This window comes from Euwallacea similis, chromosome 27 (genome assembly GCF_039881205.1).
Source record: "Euwallacea similis isolate ESF13 chromosome 27, ESF131.1, whole genome shotgun sequence".
Classification (NCBI taxonomy): Eukaryota; Metazoa; Arthropoda; class Insecta; order Coleoptera; family Curculionidae; genus Euwallacea; species Euwallacea similis.
In genome coordinates this window covers 2,740,263-2,765,480 of record NC_089635.1, presented here as the reverse complement: position 1 = coordinate 2,765,480, position 25,218 = coordinate 2,740,263, and the positions used below count along the sequence as shown (strand labels likewise).

The following is a 25,218-nucleotide window of genomic DNA, read 5'->3' as shown; positions in this document are numbered from 1 at the left end:
ATACAAACAATAATACATCAAAATATTTTACATAAATCACAGCTTTTCAATCCATTTTACCACGCCTTTGCCGAGCAAATAAAAATCCTCAATCAAAGCCTCCTTATTCAGCTCCAGCTTGTCTCCCGAAACTCTTCTGCCACCTATCTGAGCCACCTGCAATACATAACAATAAATTCATGTACAAATCTTTAAAATAAAAATCTAAAATAACCTTGAAATCCTCGGTTTCAGGGTTCCACAACACTCCCACCACATGACCCCCATAAGGGTCATGGAAAAATATTGCAAACTCACTATAAGACTCCTGTAAAAAACAAAAAGTGTAAGCGATTATTATTATATTGCTTCTACTAGTTGTCCTGATTTTACCCTTAAATCCTTCAAGTAAAGCGCTACAGGATCGAAGCCATTTATAGGAATCTTCTCGTTAGAGTTCTTTTCATATGCTTCAAGAACAATCTTGCTGTCATTGGAAGTATCTATCGCTTCGTGTCTTCTTGGGTTTAAAAGAGGCTTGAGGTGGATGAGCAAATGGTAACCCTCCATATTTGGCCTGAAAAGATCCTAAATACCCTCCAGTTAGTTCCTTCATCAAATTGCCCTTTTAATCCAGAACCTTAACATTAAATCCTGGCACAATAGATAACGACACTGTAAGTTCCAGCGCGGCCTTTGCTAACTGCCTGACCCTGCACAAGACCTCTCTAGAAGGATTGGGCGTAGTAAAAAGCGACTGCCCTTGATCATATGGGGTCACAATGTACAAAGGTTGCAGAAAAGTGCGATTCTGTATGAATTTCTCCTCCAACTCGCTCAAATCCTCCTCTACAAATGTAAAAAAACATAGAGCATAAATAAAACTTTGCTACGTGGGCTTACTTGAAATGTCTTCATTGAAATTTACAATTAGAGGCTGTAGCTCCCACTGAAACTCACTGAAGAACTTGAGCAAGCGAAGAAACGAGATTTGAGGCGAACAGGACTCGGCAAATGCGCCGTTGTTGAGGTACAAAGCGGCGTTGCATAGCTCCACTGTCACATCTGACAGGTGATGCTGATCGATAAGATGGGCGCGCAGCCATCTTTTCGTTAAAGCCGTACCAGGGCCAAAGCTTGGAAACTGCATCTGAAGGCTACACGAGGATCATTTAGAAGCGATTGTGAAAATGAAGCTTACTGTGGAACACTTACCCCTTTAAAGCTGCATTGACTTTAGGTAAAACGTTTAGTCTTTTTTCATAAACAAGACTGAGTTGATTGTTAACATAGGCAGTGCTGCCATTTTGTGAAAGTTCCTTCTTCATTAGAGCTACCTCTTTGACCACATAAAGAGTGTAATGGAATACCAGACCTTGGTATAAAACCTCTAGGTAATCCTTGGTTACAGTACTGACGATTTGATGGCGATTGAGGAGCATTTTGGAGATTTCCAGGTAGATGAAGGTTTTGATATGGCGCACCGCTTCCAAGTTGTTGGGCCATTTAGAGCTGTGCTCTAAATAAGATATATATATTAAGAACATAAAAATATAGGAAAATAAAATGAGATGCAGTTGTCCAGTTAAAGAAAGGGAAGTGGAGCTAAAGCATTCTCATTTCTAATTGGTGGCAATCAAATGTGAGAATTTCATATTTAAAGACTTACCTAGCTGTATGACCAGCTCGAGGGGTTCAACATACCTCGGCAGCATACCAATCTTCTTCTTGTTCTCACTGAAAACCACACTTTCCCCCCTAACCTCTGTGACATAATCTGGCTTAAACTTGCAAGCAATCGGAGGAAACACTTGAGTGTACTTAAAGGCCTCAGAAACGCCCTGAATCCCTGTAATACTTAGCGACATCTCTGTGCTCCTGAGCTTCTGCCCTAGCTCGTCGGCTACAGCAATGATCTTTGACGACGCTTCCTCATTGGTGCCCAAGGGGTAGGAACTGACCACTTTTTTATTCAGTAAGAGTTCCTCGAACTCATCGTAAAATAACCGCAATGGCAAATTAAGCTTCTCGGCGAACAGGTACTTGATGATGCGTTTAACTATGCCCCGTTTCCCTCTAATGGTGCTCGTTTTGAAGTAAACTGCAACGTTGGTGCTGCCGTCCTGGAACCTAGATACGTGAAATTGGTAGGTATGACAATAATATGTGGAATTGCAAGAGACAAAGTGACTTTGTTTCATCGTCATCTCTGTCGTCTCATCTATTCACTATTTTGCGATTGGAAAAAAAATGTAATCATTCCTCACCTACCTCCTATTAGTGGCCAAATGGCCCCAAAACTGCCTAAACTCCTCAGCTTGAACAGTGTCATTCAATGAGGGCCCCAATTCAATAAAATTAAAAGCATTTTTTCTCTCCAAATTAACCCCAAAAAGCACTTTTTTCACTTCATTTGGGTAATCTACCACAATTTGAGGAACCAAGCTGACCACCCTTTTATTCAACCCCCTCTGCAGTAGTTCAGTTAAAAGCCCTACTGCATGCAATTCCTTGAAACCTGCATATTTGGCTTTCTCAACATTGCTGACAATCAGTTGCTCCTGCAGGGGCAAAGCTTTAGTTACACTGAAATAAATAAGTGAACCTGAAACTATGGTCAAATTTATATAAAATTCATCTTACTCAAGCACTAAGTCATATTGCAAAACAAAAGGAAGTTTGCTCAAGAAAAGACTGTGAAAAGACTCCAGTCGAGTCTCACCTAAAAGCTTCAAAGCTAAGGAACACTCGAATTTAACTTTTTTAAACATTTCCATAGTTAAAAAGGAGGCTAAATTGTAGCACCCAGTCTTATCCACAAAGACGACACTAAAGCTGCCTTTAAACTGCCTTAAAATCTCATCGGACACCTCCGCAAGACTAATAAAACCTTCAATCCCCACTAGGAAGCTCCAGAAGTTCCTAACCACCTGATATGAACTCATCAACTTATTAATCTTCTTTTTTAAGACCAGATATACCATGAAATACATGGCTAAATTTGGAGTGAAACATCTGTCTAATTCTCGCTGTTTAAGCCATATTCCCACCAGTTTAAGACCCTCATGAATAGTTGGGTAATCAGATAAAGTTGCTTTTACAAATGCCCAATTGGCACTCAATGTGAAGTCATGGGCTAAAGCACTGTTGTAGAAAGGTGTGGGGTGTAATTTCAAGTCTTCAATTTTGGTCTCAAACAAATCTTTTTTGAGATTGTTTTGATTGGGCAAAAGACGAGAGATTTTGAAATAGTCCTCACAAGGGGTGGCAAAAACCTTAATGATTAATTTTTTGTCTTTTGTAGGTTGCAAATGTAAAATGGGTAACAAATTGTTGCCTTCAAAAAGCTCTAATTGAGTTTTAAAGGAGGGGACTTTGAGGGCTATATAGGCAAGGTAATAGAACCTTTTCACAAGGTATCGGTTATTCAAAAAGTCTTTGACGTTAAAACACTCTCTGGGCATCTTCACATTTATACAAGCCTCCAAATTGGGTCCAGCCAAAGAATTGTTATCATACAACCCAAAGCTCTCATAAATCTCTGGTCTTGGTAATGAAATCCTCAAATCTTGGTCAGCACTAAAGGGGCATTTGTAGTTGGTTGCAAAACTACTCAACAGTTTACTTCTTTTCGTCTGGGAGTTTGCCACATTTTGCAATTCTGAGAGAAAAAATTCTTCATTTTCCATTAATTTCAATGTATTTTTGAAAGTAGTTTCTAGCCAGTTTTTCAGTGCTTCATGTCTCTTAACTTTAATGCTTGTTTCCTTTATCAGTTCATCAATCTGGAGTCTGAGCATACTATCATTATACAAATTTTCTGTGATCTCTAAGTTGCTAAGTTCATCAGCGGTGGGAGGTTTTTGCAGCCTCATTTTAGATTTATTGCTATTGGGCTTAATTTTCTTTTTAGCATTGGAAACCTTGGAGTTAAGCTTACGTTTGCCAAAAGCAGGCTGAGATGGCTTCGACTCTGCGGGTGCTTCACCATCAAAATATTCTTCAGAACTATCCTTAATGTGATAAAGTGTGCTTAATAAGGCTTTTAGAAACTTTCGGCGAACTTACCTGCTCCAATTCGTACATTTTAATGACAATTTGCACTTAAATTAGATAGATATATGATGAGAGGAAATTTACATATGAAAAGAACGTGAATGTGAGGTTAGGCTTTACAAAACAATGCGGCGTGGACGCACTATACAGGTGCGACAAGGAGAAATAGTGAATTTTAAGTTTTCGGGTACTTTAACCTTTCGATGTAAGAGAAATATTTTAGGAATGTGCGTTTCAAGATAATTTAATTGTCTAACTGGAGCGTACTTAGTTTATTAGCTGCAACAATATATTTTGACATGTCGATGGTCGTGTCTTCAAATGTAACAACTATTTGTGACGTCAAGAGAAATTTTGATACTTAAATAGATCGTATCGCGCTTCAACTTCTAAATTCCGTAACTAAGAGTATTGCAATTTTTACGGGTTTAAAGAATCAAGGATTTTGCAAATTGTTGAAACATGTATGTAAGAATTAAGCCCAGAATAAATCTCGATATAATTCGTCATAGGCACCACTAAACGCAGATCCCTTTTTTAAAGCGAATTGATAAGCAATATTTCAGCCATTTACTCACAATTACCTAATCCATCACCATTTTCTCTCGCCTACGTTAAAGGAATTCTTAAGCAACCCTCCTATAGTTTTTTAACGCTTATATTAAAAGAAATTTACAACCAACTCTCCATCATTTTCAGATAATATTAAATAGTGATCTTAACATAAATAAGGATGCTCACATGTACTCGTATATATTTTTACTGTAATGTAATTTGCCACAGTACTAGTAGATAAACGTCAATTAAATGCAAGTTACTAGGTCTATGGAAATCCTTTTCCAGTTCAGAAATTGCAGAAAATCAATCAGCTAAAAAAAGAGGCGAAAAAACTAAAACCAAATAAATAAAAACAGGAAGACAAAAGGGAAAGAAACTGAGAACGAAGAAAATAGGAAAAAACTAAAGGAGGTAAAGAAAACGAAAGAACACAATATAGGTATGTACAAGGTGCCAGTTTTACGAGTCCCACCAATAAAATCCCAATGATGGGACTCGTAAAGCGAGCACCCTGTATAATGATTTATTGATCCTATTATGCAATATCCCATATTAAAATAAACACACTTGTTATAACAGAACTAAAACACATATTTCCAATGTAAATAGTGAGTATAAAGACGTGAAAACAACTAATAAAAAAAAGTGTTTAAAACGCTCAAAAGCAAATACTACATGGGGGTAGCTAAAACTCTGAAAGGAGTTCGCTTGTCCACCGCCGGAGTCCTGCAAAGCCTCTTCGGAGTTTTAAGCGTTAGAGGAGACTTTATACATGGGCTCAACGTAATTCCTTCAAACTCCTTTAATTTCGATATTACGTAAAAAACTAGAATTCTACATATCAATAAATTAAACTCACCATTTTATTCGAGTTCTTGACATAATGTCGTCCAATTTGTTGCAGTTTTTGTTTTTGCAATATGCAAGAGCTTTTAGGGCGTCTACAAAAGAAACATGAATACTAAAGGTCCTTAAGTAGTTCGAAAAGACACGCCCTAGTATCAACCTACCTAGAGGACATACGCGTAGATTCGCAGCCCTGTTTTTGCGTAGTCTCAATAAAAGTATCAGGGTGTTTTAACTTATCAAACAACCTGTAAAACTCCAAAATTATAAAGATAATTTGAAGATTTTATAACTGACCTAGCCTTGGCCCGAACCATCCCCACGTTTTGACTACGGAGCTTCGCAATTGAAGCTCTTGCATCGCCATTTCCGCTATCTATGATCGATTTGGAGGGGTCAAAGAGGAGTTCGGCGTTACGCCTCAACTCTGTTGAACTCTCTGTCAGAGAAGAACGGCTACAATGGCTTGGATGGGATGATACTTGAAAGGTAGATTGACAGCTTAAGTCGGTTTCTGAGGGAGCGAGATCAGCGTTTTCTTTGCTGCATCGCCACTTTTTTCTGGCGCCCAATCTGGGCAATAGAGGAGCCTGCGTAGAGGCTCCAAAATGCCAAGACTGATTGCGCATCACCTGCGCAGTCTTCCTTTCTCTTTCTGTAGACCTGCGTCTGATTGTACCAATTTTGCGCGCGCTAGGAGAGCTGCGCAACAGTCACATTTGTCACTTTTAACATTCCTTTAGATTTACTCACCGAATGATTTTCTGTTCCCCACTCCTCCTTATCCGTAAATCCTTACTCAACCTCCGGGCAAGTTGGTCTGTTGTAGGACTAAGCGAAGCTGTCTCCAAAGTCTTCTGGTAGACAGTCTGCACACTTTTAACATCCCCATCGGCCTCCAAACCTAAATTGACGCTATTATTGTTTTGTACTTGGTCCAACTCCAATGAGATCCTCCTTTCAATAGCGGAAACTCGATTTTTGATGTCCTCAAACTCGGTCTTACACACTTGCATACAGTCGGATTCCCTCTTTTTAGAAGAAGGGACGCAAGTCGCTCGTTTCTTATTTCGGAAGATGGCAGCAGTGCTCACTGCAGACCAGCGGCGTTCCAAAAGAGACTTAGTGCTCAAACTACTGCTGCAACTGCTTGATGCAATAGAATCGTCTTCTTTTAAGCTCTTCATGCTACGAGTGCGCATGTATGAGTGCAGTTTTTTCGGTTCCTTCGAACTGTGCAAATAGCATTAATAAAGGAATTTTAAAGTACCTAATTTTCACCTACCTATTAAAGTCACTGATACTATTTCTCTTATTCTGCTTTTTACCACTAATTAAACAAAGATAGGTATATTATAATCTCAAGTTTATCTCATCATAATTGCAAGCTTACTTAGGGTTGATACTGACGGGCGTTTTCACAGGAGTAAAAGGGGTGTTGAGCAGGGCACAGTCAGGCAGCTTATTAACCACCTCCTTCCTGAAAAAACCAAATAGAGTTTGTGCCAAAAAAATACTATGCAAAAATTTACTTTCGCTTTAAGGATAGACCCATGTCTGTACGCTTCTTTATAGAGTTTATGTTGGGGGTTACAAGGTCTGGGGCAGGCACAGTTTGGAATTCTTCCACCTTGCTTGTAGTGACCATTTTTTTAAGCCCATTGAATACCCCTAGACAGAATTTGAATTAGCAAACATTTTTTAATTTGCATTATATTTGAACCAACTTGTTAATGAACTACTTCTTGGCTTGCTTTTTCTTCCCTTCTCATGCTCAGTTCCCGATAGTTGCCCTATTTGCTTGATAATGTAGTCAGGGATAAACCCTATAGCCTTTGAATTTTCTATTAACAACTAAAATCCAATAACTCAAAAAAATTATATGAATTTAAACTTATTTCTTACCCTAGTAATATCACATATCCTCATGATAGTCAATGAAGACTTTGGTACTGATTTATCATCTATAGGAAAAATGTTGGGCCCCAGCAAAATTGATAAATTATTAAAATTCATTTTGTTATATATTGAAAAACTAGCAACTTCACAAAAAAACTAGAAAATAACGAATCAGTGAAGATTTCAGGGCCTCTAGGGATATTCTCACCTGCATCAAATAGGACAAAACATTCAAATTCTCACTGGGAAGTAACAAACATGAAAGCAAGAGACACTCAACAGTGTCTTCTATAGTTTTCTTGCCAACAGTGGACATTAAAAATAAGTCATTGTGTGTAGAAGGAATTAGAGGCTCTGGCAGCTCTCTAAGAAAACTTTTTAGCACCACTGCCACATCTATCACATGGTGCTCTAGCCCTAAAGGGCGCCCACTATCTAAGGACAACTAGAACCCCTCACACTAGTACAACAACTAAAGGACAAACCTAGAACTAACCTTGATTTCGTGCTGCCTAGACTTGGACCCTTCCATCCTAAAAATCCCTTCAGTTTGGACTTTAGACAAAATGTATGAACACATATCATGGATTCGCTTTGGTATGGTTAGTTGCTGTCCATTGAGCAGGGTTACAGTTTCAGTCTCAAGCCTGTGCAATGGCACTTTAAAGAGCTTTTTGCCGTACTTATTTACCTGTTGTCGAAAGATTAAAAATGTAAAAAGCAGGGTTGTATGTAGTTTACCTGTTGGGAAACCCGCGCTTTTTTCGCTCGGTACTTGATACCATACGTTTTGAGACGCTGTACAGCGATGTTTTGGATTTCTTCCTTACGGTGCACATCGTTTATGAACATTTTTAAAGTTCAATCAAATTAAAAAATGGTAAAAGTGGACATTTTTAAGTAGGAAAACACTGATTTTAAAATCGAGAAGTTTGATCGGATGGTTATTGATGACAGTGACAGTCAGGTTAACTGAATTTGTGTAATGAGATTGGCTGAAAATAACCCGGCATTTTTGAACAAGACCAACGGTCATTATTGTAGTTTTATAGCTTTAATTTAGTATTGAAAACGTATTTAAATAAAGATTTTTCTGAAATTCTTGTAGAGTAAATATATAAGTCCAATTTCATTGGACTTTCTGTGGATATACTCTGGCAATATTTAAAAAGGAATAAAATTATTGCCTAACTTCAATGTTGCCAGTTGATGTGAAACAAAATCAAATTCTCTGCATTATATTGGTCTCTTTCTAACACGGATACAAAAAAATTAAGGAACAATTCGGAAATCGCGCGCATTACCATTTTGCCTAGTGTTTTATCAAACTCAATTAAATCATAAATCAATCAATTCATAAAAAGTACAAAAATCTCATTTATTCCACATTTAACAAAGAAATAATACACTTAATTTAATATTAAATAATATTGACTTAATCACAGTTTTCCTCTCAAAAATATTTGCAAAAACAAAATAAAAGTCCCCTTTTATGGGAAAATTTTTAATTTAATACTGACTGGTAACAGTTAACAATACCTCAAAAGGAGCTCAACTTACGATGATAAACACGACCTCCCGTATTAAAGCTTTAATAAACAGAGACAACAACATTTGTCTCATTTTTACCATGAAAAAGCCCAAAACAGATCCTAGGCCGCTTTACATTGGAAGTTTCTAGCTTGTCTGCATCCACCCTCTTTTTTTGTTTGTCCTTAATTTTCATCATGTTAGGGGACTGTGGCCGCTCTATGGGGCACATGCACTTGCCACAAGTCACCTGCAAAACCCCCAAAACAATTAATGAAACACAACAACTAAAACTAGCACAAACCACTGATCGCAAGATTCCTGAATGGCGCTCCTTGCGACTTTTATCAAAGGCACCATCCTCCATTAACTCACAAAGCTTTCGAGTCACTTTCCTGTACACAAAGCCTCGATACTTCATTCTCTTAAACAAATGCAGCTTATCCCAGTAAAAGGTATTTACATCACGGGGTCCCACCTTGCACAGATAGTTGGCTAGAATGATGTTTTTTAGAGTGGGACACTCGTCGTAGAGGTCGTGACTCAAGCTCCTACTTTAAAAATAGTTTGAATGAATCAAGCAGGGTCAAGGTTACATACAGAGCCAAAAAGAAGTTCTTGACTGTGTAGTCATGGTTGGTGAAGTTGGCTCTCATGAAGAACTGGAAGACTATCGCCAGGTGGTACTTGTCACATAGGGCTCCGCAGGGGTCACGTTTTAGAAAGAACTGGATGTCGCTATTTTCTGTGAAATGATTTTAGGTTTTAATGGGTATTGCACACAAGGGCTGCGTTACCTAGTAATTCTAGGAAGCAATCCTTGTGCTTTGTGAATATCATGCTCTTAAACGGTGTTCTTGAATTTGAAAGGAATTCGGAGGTTGCTAAAGAACTTTTTGCCTGACTTTTTAAGATTTTCGCACTATTGTTATAAAACGTAAACAAATAATGATAATAACCGGGTGTATATTTGGTTGCCTAGAAGCTTTTGTCCATTAATGACGTAACAACAAAATCAGACAAATTATCAACTCCAATTTGTCCTTATCACGCATTCAATTTAAATGAAATACATGGTTTCTTAACTTTTTACATGATTTAAAGTTACTGAAAATCGTAAACGATTGCTAAAAACTCATTTTCGAAGACTACATACGCTTCTACGCTTCTGTACGATACGTGGACCAAAGGCGAAGACCCACGCCTCTGTTTCCGGCAATTCCCGCAGGGGCGCCACAGGTTAAACTCAAAACTTCACTTACTGACATTTGGAACAAAAAAAAAGCGAATGTGTGACCGCAATTGACCAAACTCTGAAGATAAACACGTATCCAGATATTCCCTCCAATTTTCTGGTGATTGTGGTGAATAAAAGTAGACAACCTCAGCTACCATAAAACAAAATGCGGTTTCTCGGCATATCGTTTGTCAGCTTCCTTTTGACCGCCGTAGTAGTGGCGAACGCCTACTACCAGAAAAAGCAATTTTACCCCTCTGTGGTGTACATTACCAAATCGAATCCCAGCATGGCCGTAAGTACCTCCTTGTGGCCCAAGTTTGCATCTACACAACACCTTTACTCCAGGTGATCTACATACAAGCCTTCATTGGAGTATGGATACTTGGAAAGCTGATGAGGAAGGTTTTCTTTGGTCAATTACGCACTACTGAGTTTGAGGTAGTTTTCCAAACCAAAAACCTGCCATAATTTATAAACTAAACTTTACAGCACTTAATGGAGCGCTCCTGGTATGCAATCACAGAAACCTGCCTGGCATTTACAGTGTTTCGAGATGACTTTACCCCTAAATTTGTGGCTCTATTTACCCTACTTTTGTTCCTGAAATCATTTCACTGGTTAGCTGAAGACCGAGTTGACTATGTAAGAATTAGCATTAGCTTATTAATTAAGTTTCATATTTGGCAAATTAATTTCCATAGAATCAGTTTAATTGTCTCTATGGAAACTATCTTGATGGTTAGCTTAATTGTCATTACTACAATTAGATGGAGAGAAGCCCAGTGATAAGCTGGTTGTTCCATATGCGAGTGCTGAACCTTCTACTTTTACTTGGAATACTAGATTTGCACTTTATCTCACATGCCTATCTGTCAACTGTCACAAAAGGTGCCTCGGTACAGTTAGTTTTTGGTTTCGAGTATGCTGTGCTCATCACTGTGGTGGTTAACATAGCCATTAAATATGCCCTACATTCTGTGGACCTAAATAGTGAAACTCCTTGGGATAATAAGGCTGTATTCTTGCTGTACACAGAACTAGTAATGGGCCTCATCAAAGTGATTTTCTATGTGGCTTTTGTTGCCATTATGGTAAGTTTTTAATGTCAATAAGAGCAGGTGAATGTAAACGAGAATTTAGGTACGAATTTACACGTTGCCACTGTTCGCTTTTCGACCCATGTACTACACAATTAGAAACTTCAAGAAAGCCTTTAGCGATGTTATTTTGTCTCGGAGAGCTATTCATAATATGAATACCTTATATCCTGATGCCACTCCAGAGGAACTTGCCGCGGCCGATAACGTCTGCATCATTTGCCGAGAAGAGATGGTCACTGCTTCAAAGAAACTTCCTTGCAATCACATTTTCCACACTTCATGTTTGAGGTCTGTTCAATTGTTATCTCTGGGTTCGTTTATTATGAAGTGTATTTTAGGTCGTGGTTTCAACGTCAGCAAACCTGTCCTACGTGTCGCTTGGACATTCTCAGGACCCCGGCCTCAAGCACTAGAACCAATAACAACGTTCCCAATCCACCTAGAGCGCCCCCCAATGCTCCTAATCAATTCTTCAATGTCTTTGCTGCCCCCGGACCCAATCCCTTCCGACAATTCAACCAGCCTAACAATGCAGCCCTGCCTCAAAATGGCCCTTCGCAGGCTGAACCTGCTACCACTGCACCACCCACGGGTCCCAGTACAGTGCCCCCTCCCTTCGGATTCCCACCATTCCCCTTCCCCATGCCATTCATGGCCCCACCCCCGATGCCGCCCACCAACTTGTCCGCCCTATCAGAAGAGGAGCTACGTAATTTGGAGGGGAACGAACGGCAGCACGTTGAAGCACGCATCCAATGCTTAAGGAACATTCAGACACTGTTGGATGCAGCCGTTCAAATGATGCAACAGTACAGTGTTGCCGCTAGTGTTTCTTCGACAAATACCCAAGTGAGAAGTCCGCACGTCGTGACTGCGCAGCCTGGAGCGAGCGGCAACGCCGCCCCTGCAAGAGCGGAGTTGTCTAATCCTTCTACAGAAGGTAACAGTACTGAGGAGGCGAAGGCCAATAGGAGAGCCGCTCCTGTGGTTGAAGAAGCGGGTGTTAGCAATTTGGAGGGTGACGTGCGGAGTGAGGAGGAAGTGAGGAGGAGAAGGTATAGTGTTATTGTTTTGCAGAAAATAGGCGAATGTATGATGTGTATGTTTTAGGTTGCAGAGGTTTTTGCAGAGGGAACAGCAGCAACAAAATTAGAATTAAGACTTTTCGCTATATCCTAAAATCGCCAAAAAATATATGTATGAACTGATCGAAACGGTTTTTTTTTTTGGCCGATTGTACTATATTAAGGCACTAATTTTAAGAGGGCACGTTGCAAGAGCAAATCATTTTTGGTACTATTTAAACAACTTAAACAGACTTGTTGTTAAGCGCATAACGTTAATTGACGGTTAGTTTTTGCTTTTTTAAGTTAGGTACGGCGGAATTGGTAATTTAATGTTGTGGAATTTCTCTAATATATATTTTTTGGATTTCGTGTCATTAAGTCGAAATTTTAAAATTTCGTTATTTAACGCAAAATTATATACTGAAATTTAAAAAAATATATATATATTTTTTAGAAATTTCGAGTGGCTCTTCTACGCCTTCGTAGGACCAGGACCAGTCGAGATGTGTGAATGTTACTTAGACCTTTTAATTATTGTTTGTTATCATTAAAGCGGTATGTACAGGGTTTCCATTTTTCGTTGCTTTTACTGGATAATTGGTCATTTCCGATTGTTCGCTGCATTTCGTTTATTGTGCAAGTTAACGGGAAATCCCTTTCATCGATGTATATCGAACGGACATTCAATGGACTAAGTATCCCATAAAAATAATTTAAAAAATGAACACCCTGGACAGAAAAGTTTAGTGTTGTTTTTTTTTTGTCAGTGTTTTCTGTGACGCTCGTGCTGCAAGGGATGAAGAATGCTATTTATGGGCTAATGTGGCTGAAATCTTAATTTTATAGAGCATGTTTAGAGAAACGTGTTTTCAATTCCGCCAAGTTAAAATTGTCCCGTGAAACTTCAAGGGAATTTTTTCTGAATTTTACCATTTCCAAATGAAACTTTGCAAATGTGGAAATGCGTTGCAGGCAAGTTGAAGTGTGCATTAATGAATTTTCAATTTAGCGATGAAGTTTTAATATTTTATTATATTTTAATATGATAAATTAATAAGACTTTAAAGAGAGTTCAGATTTAAAAATTCGTGGACTTCCGCTTGCGCCCTCTGTGAACTGGAGTGTCGCATTAGCGATATTGATTGCAGGTTTCTCAGATGTGATAGTCCCTTTTAAAATTTGTCTTGTAATTTTACTAAAAGCATTTTGTCGCTGCTTAAAAAATTCATACCTAATTTAAAATAGTTAAGTTTTGCAGATTTATGTTTGCCGAGTTTAATATATTTGGGAATATTTATTTTTGTTTTAAAATTTTGTAACTGCGTTGGCAGATGGCACAAGCAGTGATTTATCCATTTAATAGCAATTTTGGTGTTTTCTGGGTGTCAGAGTTTTAGATGATGGGTTTGTATAATAACTGTGTAAAAAGTTTGCGTGCTTGCCCCTTCGAGGTGTTTTACGGAAATTTTATCGTGGCGAAAATTGAAAAAAGATGAAAAGGCGGGCTCTCGGGGGCGGGTCAATGCGCACGTTTGACAGGTGACGGTGGCGCCGCCATTAGCCCGACCGAAAAAAACGACAAGGCCGATCCAGTTTGTCTGACGACATGTTAACTTTGGCCGTGGACAGTTACGAGAAACGGGGCGAAATCGGCGTGAAAATGGTCGTGTGAGTCGCGCCCCGTGCCGCGGTCCGTTCCCCAGAGGTCCCCCCTTGCGGACAGTGCCCCCTGAGCGGCGGCGCCCGGCCACCGAGCACGCCAAAGTCGATTTCCAAGACAGGGTGTATCGAGTAGTTTTTACGGGTCCCGTCAGAGCAATCGCTATCAAAAACGGATAAAAAATTGACCGAAATCTATTTTTAAATGCGCTTTTCTGTTGTAGTCTCTTAATATACATCTGTCTCTACGGTCTGGGCTATTTTCGCGATCCCGCGGAGTAAAAATAGCCGCCGTGTCTGCCGACAGTGGACTGAGGATGTTGCCGCGAGGCCATTTTTCCATTCGGCTTTTCGGCTAATTATTTTTCGTTGGTGCCACCCCTGGACTGTGTTTGAGACCCCCAGGCCGAAGACCCGCCAACAGCATCCCTCTTTAGTATTAAACACCACTTGTTTTGCAACCCCTGATAAGACTGGTAAGTACACCATCGATGGCCCCTTTTAAGATTGCTTCAGGTGTGCACTTAAGAGGCTGAAATTTGCCTTTAAGATTTAAAATTTTTCTAGTTAGCCTCATATGTATATCCACTTTTTGGAAGAATTTACCCAACCTCAACCTTCAGTCAGGCAACCCCTCTGCCATGTTGCCACGCTTTTCATTTTAGTTCCTAAAACACTAGATACCTAAAAAAAATATAAACATTTGACTCGCACTCTGGCGAAAAAAGTGTGAGCTAAAGCAAAGCATAATCTCAATTAATCAATTATCAAAATTTTGACAGGATTACTCATGGTCCTTGTTATTTGTTTACATTTTATAGGGGCCTAATCAGTAGTTAAAATGATTTGAAGTTACCTTATACCTTAAATGACCATTTTGGAGGCTAAAGCCTCCTCTTAATATCCATGAACCTCATTTACCACTATATTCACTAAGTCTTCAGACCAAGTCTAATTCTAAGTTCTCTGTTTGATACTTCTGCAAGTGAAACTGTTAATTGTAAACTCACTTAGAGTTAAGTTTTGCTTAGCTGAAGTCCGCACCAACACCCCTTAAAACTATATCCAATATGAAAAGAAATCATTTGACTTGTTACTGGCTGAAGGTAATAAGCCTCCTTCAATTTCAATTGTGGACAACTGCCTATTTCAATTGTGATATTTTCAAACCTAATGGCTTTATTTCAGTTTAAATGTTAATTACAGCATTGTTTTAAACTGAATATTGATAGCAATGTTTTTAACATTATCATTTTTTCTTTTAAGACTATTAATTTACACCATTCTTGGTGTGTATTTGGTTTTCAATTTGGTAGTTAAAAAATCATTAAATAGCCATTTAGAGTCAAAATTTGGTAAATTTTATCTGGCCCCATCTGATGCATTGCATTTTATTAATTCAAATCAAAACTTATTTAATACAAGTTTGTTTTATTGAGTTGTTCATTTATGCATTTGCTAGAATTAAGTAAAAAATGTGAAGTAAAAGAAGTCAAAATTCCTCTTATCTTTATTACCAGTTGATATTAATAAATAAATAAAGAATAAGTCACCCTGAAAACTACACCTTTTCCTTAAGCTTGCTCTTATGATTTATTGGCATTGAAATGTAAATAAATTGACAGTTTTGACATACCAATCCTCATTTCCCATTTTTTAAGAGAATTCTGACCTTAGGTTATGTCAGTATTTACTGGTTTTCTGTAATAATTGATGTTATGATTTGGTACTAAGTTCATTTACTGTTCTATATCAATTTAGAAGGAAAAAACTTTAAATTTTGTTTTATCATCCTGTCACCTTCTAGGACTCTTCAGTCAAGCGATGAGGCCCTCTCTGTCCTCCTGTGAGGAGTGATGCCTCACACCTGAACCAGTTCCCTGTTACTGGACCGAATGGTCAAGCTCTGAGCAGTTTGTTGAGTAACTAACCACGGTGGCTTCAGGCCCAGAGTGTGGCCCCGTGGCCGCCGACAAGGGGGCCGATTGCTGGTAAGTGTCCACCCGTGTCCTCCTGCATGCATTTTTTCCTATAACTTTGGGGGTACAGGTGGTCCCCCCTGGCGGCCATGGGCTGTTTCGGTGACCGGGACGCGGGCCATGCCAACGAAGACATGCGCTCTCAGAAGCGTATCAGCGACCAGATCAACCGACAGTTGGCCAAGGAGAAACAGGTTGGTTCTGGTTTACCCGCTTAAGTGTGATTGGAAAGGGTTGAGTTGTAGGTGTACCGGGCGACGCACCGGTTGTTGCTGCTCGGTGCAGGTGAATCTGGCAAATCCACCATTGTCAAGCAGATGCGCATCTTGCATGTGGACGGTTTCAGCGAGCGCGAAAAAAAACAGAAGATTGAAGATATCAAGAAGAATATCCGAGACGCCATCATTGTAAGTGTTGCAACGATAATGTCGCGCTTTGGTTTGACATTGGTGACTGTCACTACCCATCCTATTTGACATTCACAACTGTCACTCCCCAAAGAAATTCTTCTATGTGTCAATGACAATTGTGTCCGCCCATTTTGTCTTGGTTTTGACAATTATCGGGAAGCGACCGCCTTATTGTTTGTAATGTAGCTTGTTTTTGTCTAGACGATAACCGGAGCGATGTCAACGCTGAGTCCCCCAGTACAATTGGAAAAGCCTGACAACCAGATCCGCGTGGACTGGATCCAGGATGTAGCAACAGGGCCGGACTTCGATTATCCGCCCGAGTTCTACGAACACACCGAAGCTCTCTGGAAAGACAGGGGAGTGCAGGTCGGTTCGGGTCGTTTTTTCCGCGATTTGCGGTTGCTTTGATGAGCTTTCTCTAGACGACGTACGAGCGGAGCAACGAATACCAACTAATCGACTGCGCAAAGTACTTTCTGGACCAGGTGGACGTGATCAAACGGCCCGATTACACGCCTACCGAGCAGGACATCCTGCGTTGCCGTGTCCTCACTTCGGGCATCTTCGAGACGCAATTTCAAGTGGACAAGGTCAACTTTCAGTAAGTGTATTTTGTTGTTATTTTCAGCCACTTTTGAATTGAATTCAGGATTTGCCTAATTATCTAAACTGTCAAACTTTTATTTATATTTCATTTTTCGCCGGAATGACAATATGGAAACAAAAGTGAGTCGCAAGGTTGCTGATATTAGTTCGTTTGTTTCTAGCATGTTTGACGTGGGTGGTCAGCGGGATGAGCGGCGCAAATGGATCCAGTGTTTTAATGATGTGACCGCCATCATCTTCGTGACGGCGTGCAGTTCATACAACATGGTGCTGCGCGAAGACCCGACGCAGAACCGACTGCGCGAGTCACTCGACCTTTTCAAGTCGATCTGGAACAATCGCTGGCTACGGACAATCTCCGTGATTCTGTTTTTGAATAAGCAGGATTTGCTGGCAGAGAAGATCCTCGCTGGCAAGAGCAAACTAGAAGACTATTTCCAGGAGTTCGCACGATACCAGCCGCCGCCCGAGGTGCCGAACGAAAATAACGAGCATCCAGAGGTGTTCAGAGCCAAGTACTTCATCCGCGACGAGTTCCTCGTAAGTAAAAACTGCTGATTTTTCTTTTAGTATAAGAATAATCGACGCGAGCGATTGCAGCGCATCAGTACGGCCTCCGGCGAGGGCAAGCACTACTGCTACCCTCACTTCACCTGCGCCGTCGACACGGAAAACATCAAGCGGGTGTTCAACGACTGCCGCGACATCATACAGCGCATGCACCTGCGCCAATACGAACTCTTATAATATTTTATCACCATAGCAACCACCATAATATAAAATTAATGAAACCGATGACAGAAACTTCCTGCGGTCACGGAGCCGTTCGTGCGCGTGCGCCACTTTTACGGGTAAACTGCTCCATATTGTACACGTGTTTGCGCGATCGGGCCGCGTCGCCACCATCGAGGTAACGCGACCGACCCGACGAGAGAGAATGCGCGAGAGAAAGAAAGAGAGAGAGAGAGAGCGAGAGAGAGAGATGTGTTGGGTGTGCAAGGTGCGCTTCGCGGTCCACAAAAAAGAGTCCCATACACTGCCAGACTAGATGTAGTGAAAACAAAACATAAAGCAGCCATTGGGAACGTCGCCTAGTGCAAAATTGCCCTATTTTTCCCCCGAAATCAAAGTATTAATATACCTTTATCTCGAATACTTCTAGCAAAACTCCGATCAAGGCGGCGTTACCCAACTCCCGCGAATCAGAAAAAACCAAACTATCGTTTGGCTGATCAGGCGCACAAAAATAGACTCGTGCTAGTGTGTGTGTGAAGTGCCATTTTCTGTGACGGCAAGGCGCGTGCGCTTGTTGCCGAGTTTTTCCTCTCGGTTTTGCGGTGGTAATCGGTAGGACCAAATCAGTACAACGCAGGATTTAGGGATTTGTAGGGCGTTTGATAGTGGCGGTTTCAGTTGGGAGATGGGGAGGGGTGCAATCACAAGGAAATGTGGCGGGTTTACGTTGTTTTAACATTTTTAATTTTCCGTATTTTTTGGGGTATATCAGTACTCGTTTTCAGTTCTTTTCCAACTAATTTGATGGTGAAGACAATTTTGATTCATTTGTCGTCCGGTTCGAAAATGCTCCTAATTTCATTGTTGATCCAAGAGAGACTTCTTACTGCCTACTCGTTCTGAGGTAATTTTCCAACTAAAACGATACTGATCTTTCGAATTGAATGACGCATTCATAGAAAAAGTCCCTAACTTTGTTATTAACAAAGATAGATCCATCGACCTGGTACTCATTTTTAACTAACTTTTTCCAGTTAACAAGATGCCTATGTCAATTTCAACGTCTTTGTCGCTCAATTTTAGAAAATACTTTTTTCTTTTATTGCAGGACACGCATCAATTTTCAGCAAATTTCCTATTCAGACAAGACAAAAAATATGCACATACCTCCCCTCCGCTCCTTTGTTGCCGGGAAGGAACGCTCTAGAATTTCTCGTAAACTAATTTATAGTACAAAAGTTGCAGTAAAGTCTCCCGCTGGCGCCCCCTTTAGTGGTGATCTAGACACGGGCAACTTGACTCCCGGCACTCCTCCGGAGTAGTTAGAGCGGTTCTGTCTCATCCTACGATGGAACAATAATTGTCGTCCCCCTCAGTACCGCCGCGTCGCGCCTCCCTTCGTATGTATAATGGGACTCGTTTCAATTTTAAATGTTTTTAGGTGGTAAAGAGCATACATAAATAAATAGACCAGTGAATTGTGTTTTTATAATAGTGATCTAGAGACTACTACTACTACTACTACTCCTACTACTACTACTACTACTCCTACTACTACTACTACTCCTACTACTACTACTACTACTACTACTACTACTACTACTGTTCAGTGTCAGTGTACATTTTTCTCACGTCGTCGTCTGTCATTTAAAATGGTCGCGTGGCGGCGGCCATAATATGGCGTCTGGCAGCGGCCAAGATGGCGTCCCCCTCTCTCTTTCTCTCACGATTGGAATTAAAAGTGCCAAATGTCGATGAACAAAATTCCCCCCCACCAATACGCAAAATGGTCGTCGCCACACGTTTTTCAGTTTTACCACGTCTGCGCGTTAGAACAAAACTATTATAATACGCTGTCACGCCTGTTGTTTTACTTTCTTTTTTTAGACAAAGAGAAGCGCATCATTTAATTAGTTGTTGTTTATATATGTTACACAATGTTAACCTATTTTTACATAGAGCATTTTTATATTTATTTTTGTTATTTATCTGACGCTAGTGCAATATATTTTTACTTGTATGCCTCCGTAGGGACACTTACCACTGTATTCGATTGGCGGCGGGCTTCGCTGACTCTCGGTGTATAAATCTCAAAAACTACCCTTAAGCTCAAGCTCCACGTTATTTCAAAGCAGAGTATACGCTGAAAGCGCAAGCCTCCCACTTGTATTGTGTATATTATTACGGTAAATGTTTATTTTAAGATGAGTATTTTGTACAATCAGGGCCGGCGGCCTTTCCTCCCTCTCTCCCCTCCCTGCCCCCACCTATAACAACGTCCCTCAAATAATATAATTTCAAAGCCTCCCCCCTCCCTCCCTCCCTCTCTTAATACTATAATAGCGAGTTGTTTTTGTAAAGTACTTAAGGAGGTAGTTGAAGAAAAACAAACGCAGAATAATGTACGTACTAAAAGGTATTAGAGGGCGGTGGGCCGGAGGCCTCTCCCCCTGATTAGGAGCAATTCCGTGCGTGGCTGTAAATCGTAACGGTGTTCTTTTGGTTTGAGTAACTATACACCTCACGGATTGGCCAAAGGGGTCGCAAGACAATTGTCGATCGGGCCTGCGACCACCGCCCCTCCGATGAACAGTTATTATTGACAATGGAAAATTATTCTTTATGTGGACTTCTTTTTTTTTCAAATCTGGTTAGGGGGCGCTGGGGGCGTCCGCGGCTCAATTGCAGCGCTTTGTCGTCATCAGGGGGCGCTCTCGGTGCCCTCGTAAACACACAAAAAAACTGTACTAAGGAATAAAAAGTGTTATATGGTAAGAAAAGACGTAGTTTCAGTAGTGCTTTCACCAGAAAACCGCAGCTTTCGATTTCTGTGTAACTGAAGCGAGCGCAATATGAATTGTTCGGTTCGTTGAGGATATAAATGGAGATATCGCAAGCTGGTCTAATCAGTCGTGTTGAAGCAAGCAACGAAGATGATGAGCTTTAAGGTAGGTGGACGTGTGCACTTTTGAGAATGGAGTTATAACAACTTTCTATGGGGAATTATAATCGAAATGATTGTTTTGTGGAGTTTGTGAATGCGTAACTAGTTAGTTACATTTAAACAAACGCAGTTTGAGAAAATTTCTAACTTTCTTATTTATTTAGTCGGGCAGGATGACATTAATCCGATTGACCAATTACTGCAGAATTATTTGACTAAAACGGACAAGTCAAATTAAATTTGACCCTCAACTTCAATAATGATAATGAGTGGTATATGTGACGCAAGCGACAGTTAACACTTTTGACATATAAAATGTGACAAGCCAAATATTTTTGCTCCTTTTAAATTGATTAAACATGTCTATGTGATTTACCGGTCAAATAGCCAACAAGTAAAATATATTTTCTAATCGGCCATTTTACAACATTGCATTACATCAACATGGTGAACGTTTCCAGAAAAGCCAATGCCATTAACAATTTGATGTATTTACCATCGAGTTTGTGAAAATTCTAATGATGTAAAGTTCTACAGATATATTTATTCCACAACTGTAATTCGGGAAACTTTACCTAGACCCCATTCTAGATCCTTCTGCCGCTGGCGGCCATTATGGGCTTAAACCTCGCCAAACCTCTCGAGGACCACTACGAACCAGCAGCGTCAGGTAAAGCCGCCATCTACGACGTCCACACAGAAGCAGCAAGGGGACAATCCTTCGATTTAAATATGATACTTTAATATAATTAACACTAAATGTTGCTTCTGTGGAACTTTAGTCTTAGAGAAGCGTGCCGCCATTGTGAAGAGATGTGGCCCGCCATCTATCGCGTAACCCGACCAACTTCGCAGAATTTTTCTAGGAGGCCTCTCTTTCTCTGTTGCAGAACAAGGACAAGGCCGCGTGCAGATTAAAGTGTTTAGGGGACCCAGCGAGCAGGATGGCAACCAGAGCTTCGCCCCTTGGGGCTACTGGATCAAGCAGCCCGCTGATGATCGCTATTACGATTAAATTATTCAGGCTTTTTCGATGGAAAAAAAGTCTCGAGTAACTTCATAAATATATTTTGTTCTAATAACGTACACGTGTGATGCAACTCTGTTATTCAGCATACAAATGATTGCATTAGATATGTATCTCTTTCGCGATTTTCCTTAACAATCAGGGTTAAAACTCTCGTAGAAAATCTGTAATAAACACGTAATACTTTGGCGCTGCCGCGCTTCGTTTAAGGCAACATTTTGGGACGGACGTACCTACGTTGAAACAAAATTAATGAATATGGGAATGTGTGTGATAAAAAAAGGTACTCGAAAGCTTAAATAATTAAAATAGATATATACAGGGTTTGAATAAAAATTAAGTACTACTGAACAGCTGTCGTCTCCTAAAAATATCACGAAATTTAAATTATTGTAGAATAAACAAGATTCCAATTATTACTGTTGTATAACATATGTGTAAAATACCTAAATAATTATATTACGTAAAAATAAACGAATAAATGACACTGCCATCTTGCAACAGCCGACGCGTGCCCATTTGAGACAAAATGGCTGACGCCTTGAGGGCGGCCATTTTGACCTTAATCAGCTGCGTTTGGGGGAATGTCTTGCTTAAGTACAAAAATTGAGCTGGTAACGTGGCTGTTATCGGCCCCGTTACAAATGCAAAATGCCGTCGTCTTTGGCGCTACTGCCGCTTGCTTCCTCCAAGTTGATGTTCGCTGTCAAATCGACGATTTCGTCCTGATCGAATTTGTCTTCGGGATCACTACCGCCGGTCGTGTGCGATTGCTGCGACCCACTCGACATGTGCGAATTCCTGCTAAAGCTGCCTCTGCGCACTGGCCCGACTGTCCGTTGATTTGCAGGCTTCACTGTTATGATCAAGTTCGAACTGTTGGCGATCATCATATCAGTCACCTGTGCAGAAGACACTAGTTGGTGACATATGTGAATAACCGAAGAGTACTAATGACAGGTAAATGATGCAAGTCTCTATGGAATTAATGACAGTTAGCAAGCGAACAGGATTGGTTTACAGTAGCTTGGTGTCAATCACAACTAAAATGAGGAGGGAGAAAGGGTTTATATTCCAACCTACTTGATCTAAGGTTTTTCCAGCTACTTCAATTCCATTGACCTCCAGCACCTCATCGTTTACAGCTAGCAGACCAGTGGACTCCGCTAGACCCCCCGGAACGAGTCGAGAGATAAAGACTCCGGGTATTTTTTCTAAGCCTGCCAAACATACATGCAAATCCAACATTGCCTTACTCTGGAGAATCCACCTATGTGTATATTTCACTTACCGTTCTGTGTAACTTTTACACTGCTGCCATCTCTTATGTAAAACCCCAACGGCTTGTCTGAGCCGTGTTTTAGCAGGCGCACCCTCCGACAAGTTTCTGGCACTATATCTACGTCGATGATGGCAGAAACTTGTCGAAAATCGTGTGGATTCGAGATGGGTAGGGCTTTGCCACGAGCAGGAGTGCCCCCCAGGATGGTGGAGATGAGGGTACGAGGCTTCATGGTGCCATAACCGTTCAGCTCCTCGAGGCTGTCCCCTAAGATGTGACCAAATTATGCCAAAAATGTTGTACATCTTCAGGTATTTGAGGTTAGCACTCCGAGAATTTTTTAAAGGTGTGCAATCCCAACGAAAAACCAAATTACTGACCTACCTTTTCTCTGGATAATGACCCTCAGTAATGGCTTGGCATTGACCAAAGCCCTACGTAAGTTGTCATCATTGTTGATAGGCAACAAATCTTGGTCACTTGGGTCGATGTAAGAAATTAGAAAGGCTATATCTTTCATTTTGTGTAGTTTCTCTAGTAAGGCACTGAATTCCTCAAATTTGGCTAAGGCATTACGTTCAAGTGAGAACCTGCGGAACTCTGCTTCAAACTGCAACCAAACTTCTTCATTTAGCCCTCAGAGAGGATGTATTTAGTTATGAAATTAGCGTTAATTATTACAATTTTAATGAGCCATTCACGCTCTCTTAAGCTACAGAAGGATGGTACTTTCCAAGGATATTGAACTTAGATATTTACAATTAAGTGAAGAGAAACTTAAGAGGGTTGTAGGGGTTAAGAGTAAACGGGGGCAATTGTGAAGAGTGGGTGATGATTCAAAAGGCGTTACCTTGCTTTTGACTTCAATTTTATTGTCGACGATGGTACGGGTTGCGATCTTGTTCCTGGACATTTTGAGGCTCGAAAATGCCTACTGGGGGGGTCCACTCATACACTTGCCACTCGTCACTCGCGTCCAACAAAGAAATTAACATAAAATTTAAAAGGATAAAGGCAGAAATCACAATTTATTTACGTTTTGGACTTCATGGTTTCAATGAAGTACCACTGTCCCCCCCCTCCAAACGAAGGTCTGACTGATTGAAAAAGTGACAATACACGTCAATGACTCGGTGACAAATGTGACGTTTTGATAACAAGAAAATCGGCTTTATAGTTAATTAAACCTTAATTGCGAGCACTAATTGTTTAAACTTGGAAAACTCCATATATTTTAACGTGTTCTAATGAAGTAGAAGCTGAATTCCCCAAAGAATTTGAGAAAACATGAAGCAGGTATCAAAGATGACGTCACCGGCGAGAGAAAATGGTACACGACTTACAACTTTTACGAGGATCGTTCATAAAGTTTATATATTAATAAATAATGATAAAATGACTGAAATTGCAATCGATTAAATTTGATTTAGCAATTTTGATATCACTACACCGCAAAGAAACATTAAATTACATCGTGTGCTTATAATAATTAGCCAAGAGAACTAGAAAAATATTTTTTAACTGCTACTAGTAACTCGAGTACTATATAGGCGTCCTCAGTGCGGTGCTGACTAATGCTGCACCAATCAGAGTAACTAGAGTATGCAATAACTAATTGGCTACATGCGAAATTAACGAAACTGTTGAACCAATTGAAGCATCTAACAAATATTAACAGTATAATTAACTAAAATAATTAAAGTTACAAATTAATTTCATAAAATTTATATGCTATTTTTTGACATAATGTACACTCGTTGACGACCGTAAATAATGTAGATAATTTTAACAAGTAATCCATTTGATAATATCATCCCTGCCGAGTCCGTTAATAGCACTAGCCTCTACAATGCTAATTTTCTGCCTGATCTCGCTTTGCAGCCGCTTCATCTGTAACATGAGCAGAGCCTCGTTGCGCATCTGCCTGTAGCTGCAGTCCATTTTAGTCAGCACCAGCAAAAAGCGGGCTTTCTGAAGCAGAGGATGCACCAAAACCGTGTACAGCAGAACCCCGGCGGCAGAAATCTGGCATAAATTCGAAACGTCTACCACGTACATTACCTTACCCACATCGACAAAGTATTTGGGCCACAGAGGAGCCAAAGTACCTCCAACTTCGCGGATGGTGTAGAGCTTCTCACCAATACGCAAATTCTGGATATCGGTGCCCACAGTAGGTACCGAGGTGGTGGTATTGTCAACGTAATCAGGATTCTGGATTTTCTTTAATAGAAGGGATTTGCCGGAGGACTCGGGGCCAATGCAGAGCACCATGTTTGATCAATATCGGGACGATTA

At 40.3% G+C, this 25,218-nt stretch overlaps 7 protein-coding genes across 10 annotated transcripts in view; 2 read left to right on the top strand and 5 right to left on the bottom strand.

The window, feature by feature from the left end:
- Positions 1-8,271, bottom strand: part of LOC136417273 (rho GTPase-activating protein 11A-like) — a 46,852-nt gene extending 38,581 nt beyond the window's left edge. Inside the window, exons 1-13 of one of the 4 annotated variants that reach the window (XR_010752786.1) lie at positions 8,080-8,271; positions 7,835-8,029; positions 7,547-7,783; positions 7,345-7,494; positions 7,167-7,293; positions 6,972-7,110; positions 6,833-6,919; positions 6,725-6,769; positions 6,193-6,672; positions 5,737-6,141; positions 5,604-5,687; positions 5,453-5,534; positions 5,171-5,393 (exon numbers count right to left, since the gene is read on the bottom strand). Coding sequence is in view for 3 of the 4 variants with exons in the window: in XM_066402891.1 (XP_066258988.1) it covers positions 5,265-5,393; positions 5,453-5,534; positions 5,604-5,687; positions 5,737-6,141; positions 6,193-6,672; positions 6,725-6,769; positions 6,833-6,919; positions 6,972-7,110; positions 7,167-7,293; positions 7,345-7,494; positions 7,547-7,783; positions 7,835-8,029; positions 8,080-8,190 (2,271 nt within the window). In the remaining variant the exon portion in view is untranslated. Of the gene's footprint in view, positions 1-5,131; positions 5,394-5,452; positions 5,535-5,599; positions 5,688-5,736; positions 6,142-6,192; positions 6,673-6,724; positions 6,770-6,832; positions 6,920-6,971; positions 7,111-7,166; positions 7,294-7,344; positions 7,495-7,546; positions 7,784-7,834; positions 8,030-8,079 lie in introns of those variants that run through there. The other 3 variants (XM_066402891.1, XM_066402892.1, XM_066402893.1) reach the window with 3 other exon arrangements.
- On the bottom strand, positions 11-4,080 carry Mat89Ba (nucleolar protein 6 Mat89Ba). Its single transcript, XM_066402805.1, has 10 exons — positions 4,048-4,080; positions 2,623-3,992; positions 2,251-2,565; positions 1,649-2,109; positions 1,195-1,498; positions 883-1,136; positions 620-828; positions 373-567; positions 215-307; positions 11-156 (listed from the first exon to the last, which is right to left on the bottom strand). Exons 1-10 carry the CDS (start codon positions 4,063-4,065, stop codon positions 37-39), a joined length of 3,339 nt encoding a protein of 1,112 aa, XP_066258902.1. The 5' UTR covers positions 4,066-4,080; the 3' UTR covers positions 11-36.
- A 512-nt stretch (positions 8,272-8,783) lies between the features above and the next one.
- LOC136417231 (speedy protein C-like) lies at positions 8,784-9,820 on the bottom strand. The gene is given in 4 exon segments (XM_066402811.1): positions 8,784-9,118; positions 9,173-9,425; positions 9,427-9,613; positions 9,666-9,820. Coding segments are annotated over 4 exon segments (672 nt in total). The 5' UTR covers positions 9,709-9,820; the 3' UTR covers positions 8,784-8,929.
- Positions 9,821-10,125: 305 nt separating this feature from the next.
- sip3 (septin interacting protein 3) lies at positions 10,126-12,422 on the top strand. The gene is made up of 7 exons (XM_066402821.1): positions 10,126-10,400; positions 10,454-10,546; positions 10,598-10,750; positions 10,876-11,199; positions 11,249-11,496; positions 11,547-12,263; positions 12,319-12,422. The coding sequence occupies exons 1-7, from the start codon at positions 10,272-10,274 to the stop codon at positions 12,359-12,361; spliced, it is 1,707 nt and encodes a 568-aa protein (XP_066258918.1). The 5' UTR covers positions 10,126-10,271; the 3' UTR covers positions 12,362-12,422.
- Positions 12,423-13,830: 1,408 nt separating this feature from the next.
- Galphas (G protein alpha s subunit) lies at positions 13,831-22,054 on the top strand. The gene is made up of 10 exons (XM_066402974.1): positions 13,831-14,410; positions 15,742-15,925; positions 15,984-16,107; positions 16,159-16,320; positions 16,525-16,692; positions 16,749-16,927; positions 17,094-17,472; positions 17,533-20,615; positions 21,203-21,281; positions 21,502-22,054. The coding sequence occupies exons 3-8, from the start codon at positions 16,003-16,005 to the stop codon at positions 17,677-17,679; spliced, it is 1,140 nt and encodes a 379-aa protein (XP_066259071.1). The 5' UTR covers positions 13,831-14,410; positions 15,742-15,925; positions 15,984-16,002; the 3' UTR covers positions 17,680-20,615; positions 21,203-21,281; positions 21,502-22,054.
- On the bottom strand, positions 21,664-24,018 carry par-6 (partitioning defective protein 6). Its single transcript, XM_066402975.1, has 5 exons — positions 23,771-24,018; positions 23,305-23,530; positions 22,930-23,187; positions 22,722-22,858; positions 21,664-22,540 (listed from the first exon to the last, which is right to left on the bottom strand). The coding sequence occupies exons 1-5, from the start codon at positions 23,831-23,833 to the stop codon at positions 22,277-22,279; spliced, it is 948 nt and encodes a 315-aa protein (XP_066259072.1). The 5' UTR covers positions 23,834-24,018; the 3' UTR covers positions 21,664-22,276.
- A 680-nt stretch (positions 24,019-24,698) lies between these two features.
- LOC136417236 (ADP-ribosylation factor-like protein 16) lies at positions 24,699-25,206 on the bottom strand. The gene has a single exon (XM_066402820.1). It carries the CDS (start codon positions 25,192-25,194, stop codon positions 24,706-24,708), a length of 489 nt encoding a protein of 162 aa, XP_066258917.1. The 5' UTR covers positions 25,195-25,206; the 3' UTR covers positions 24,699-24,705.
- Positions 25,207-25,218: the final 12 nt, after the last annotated feature.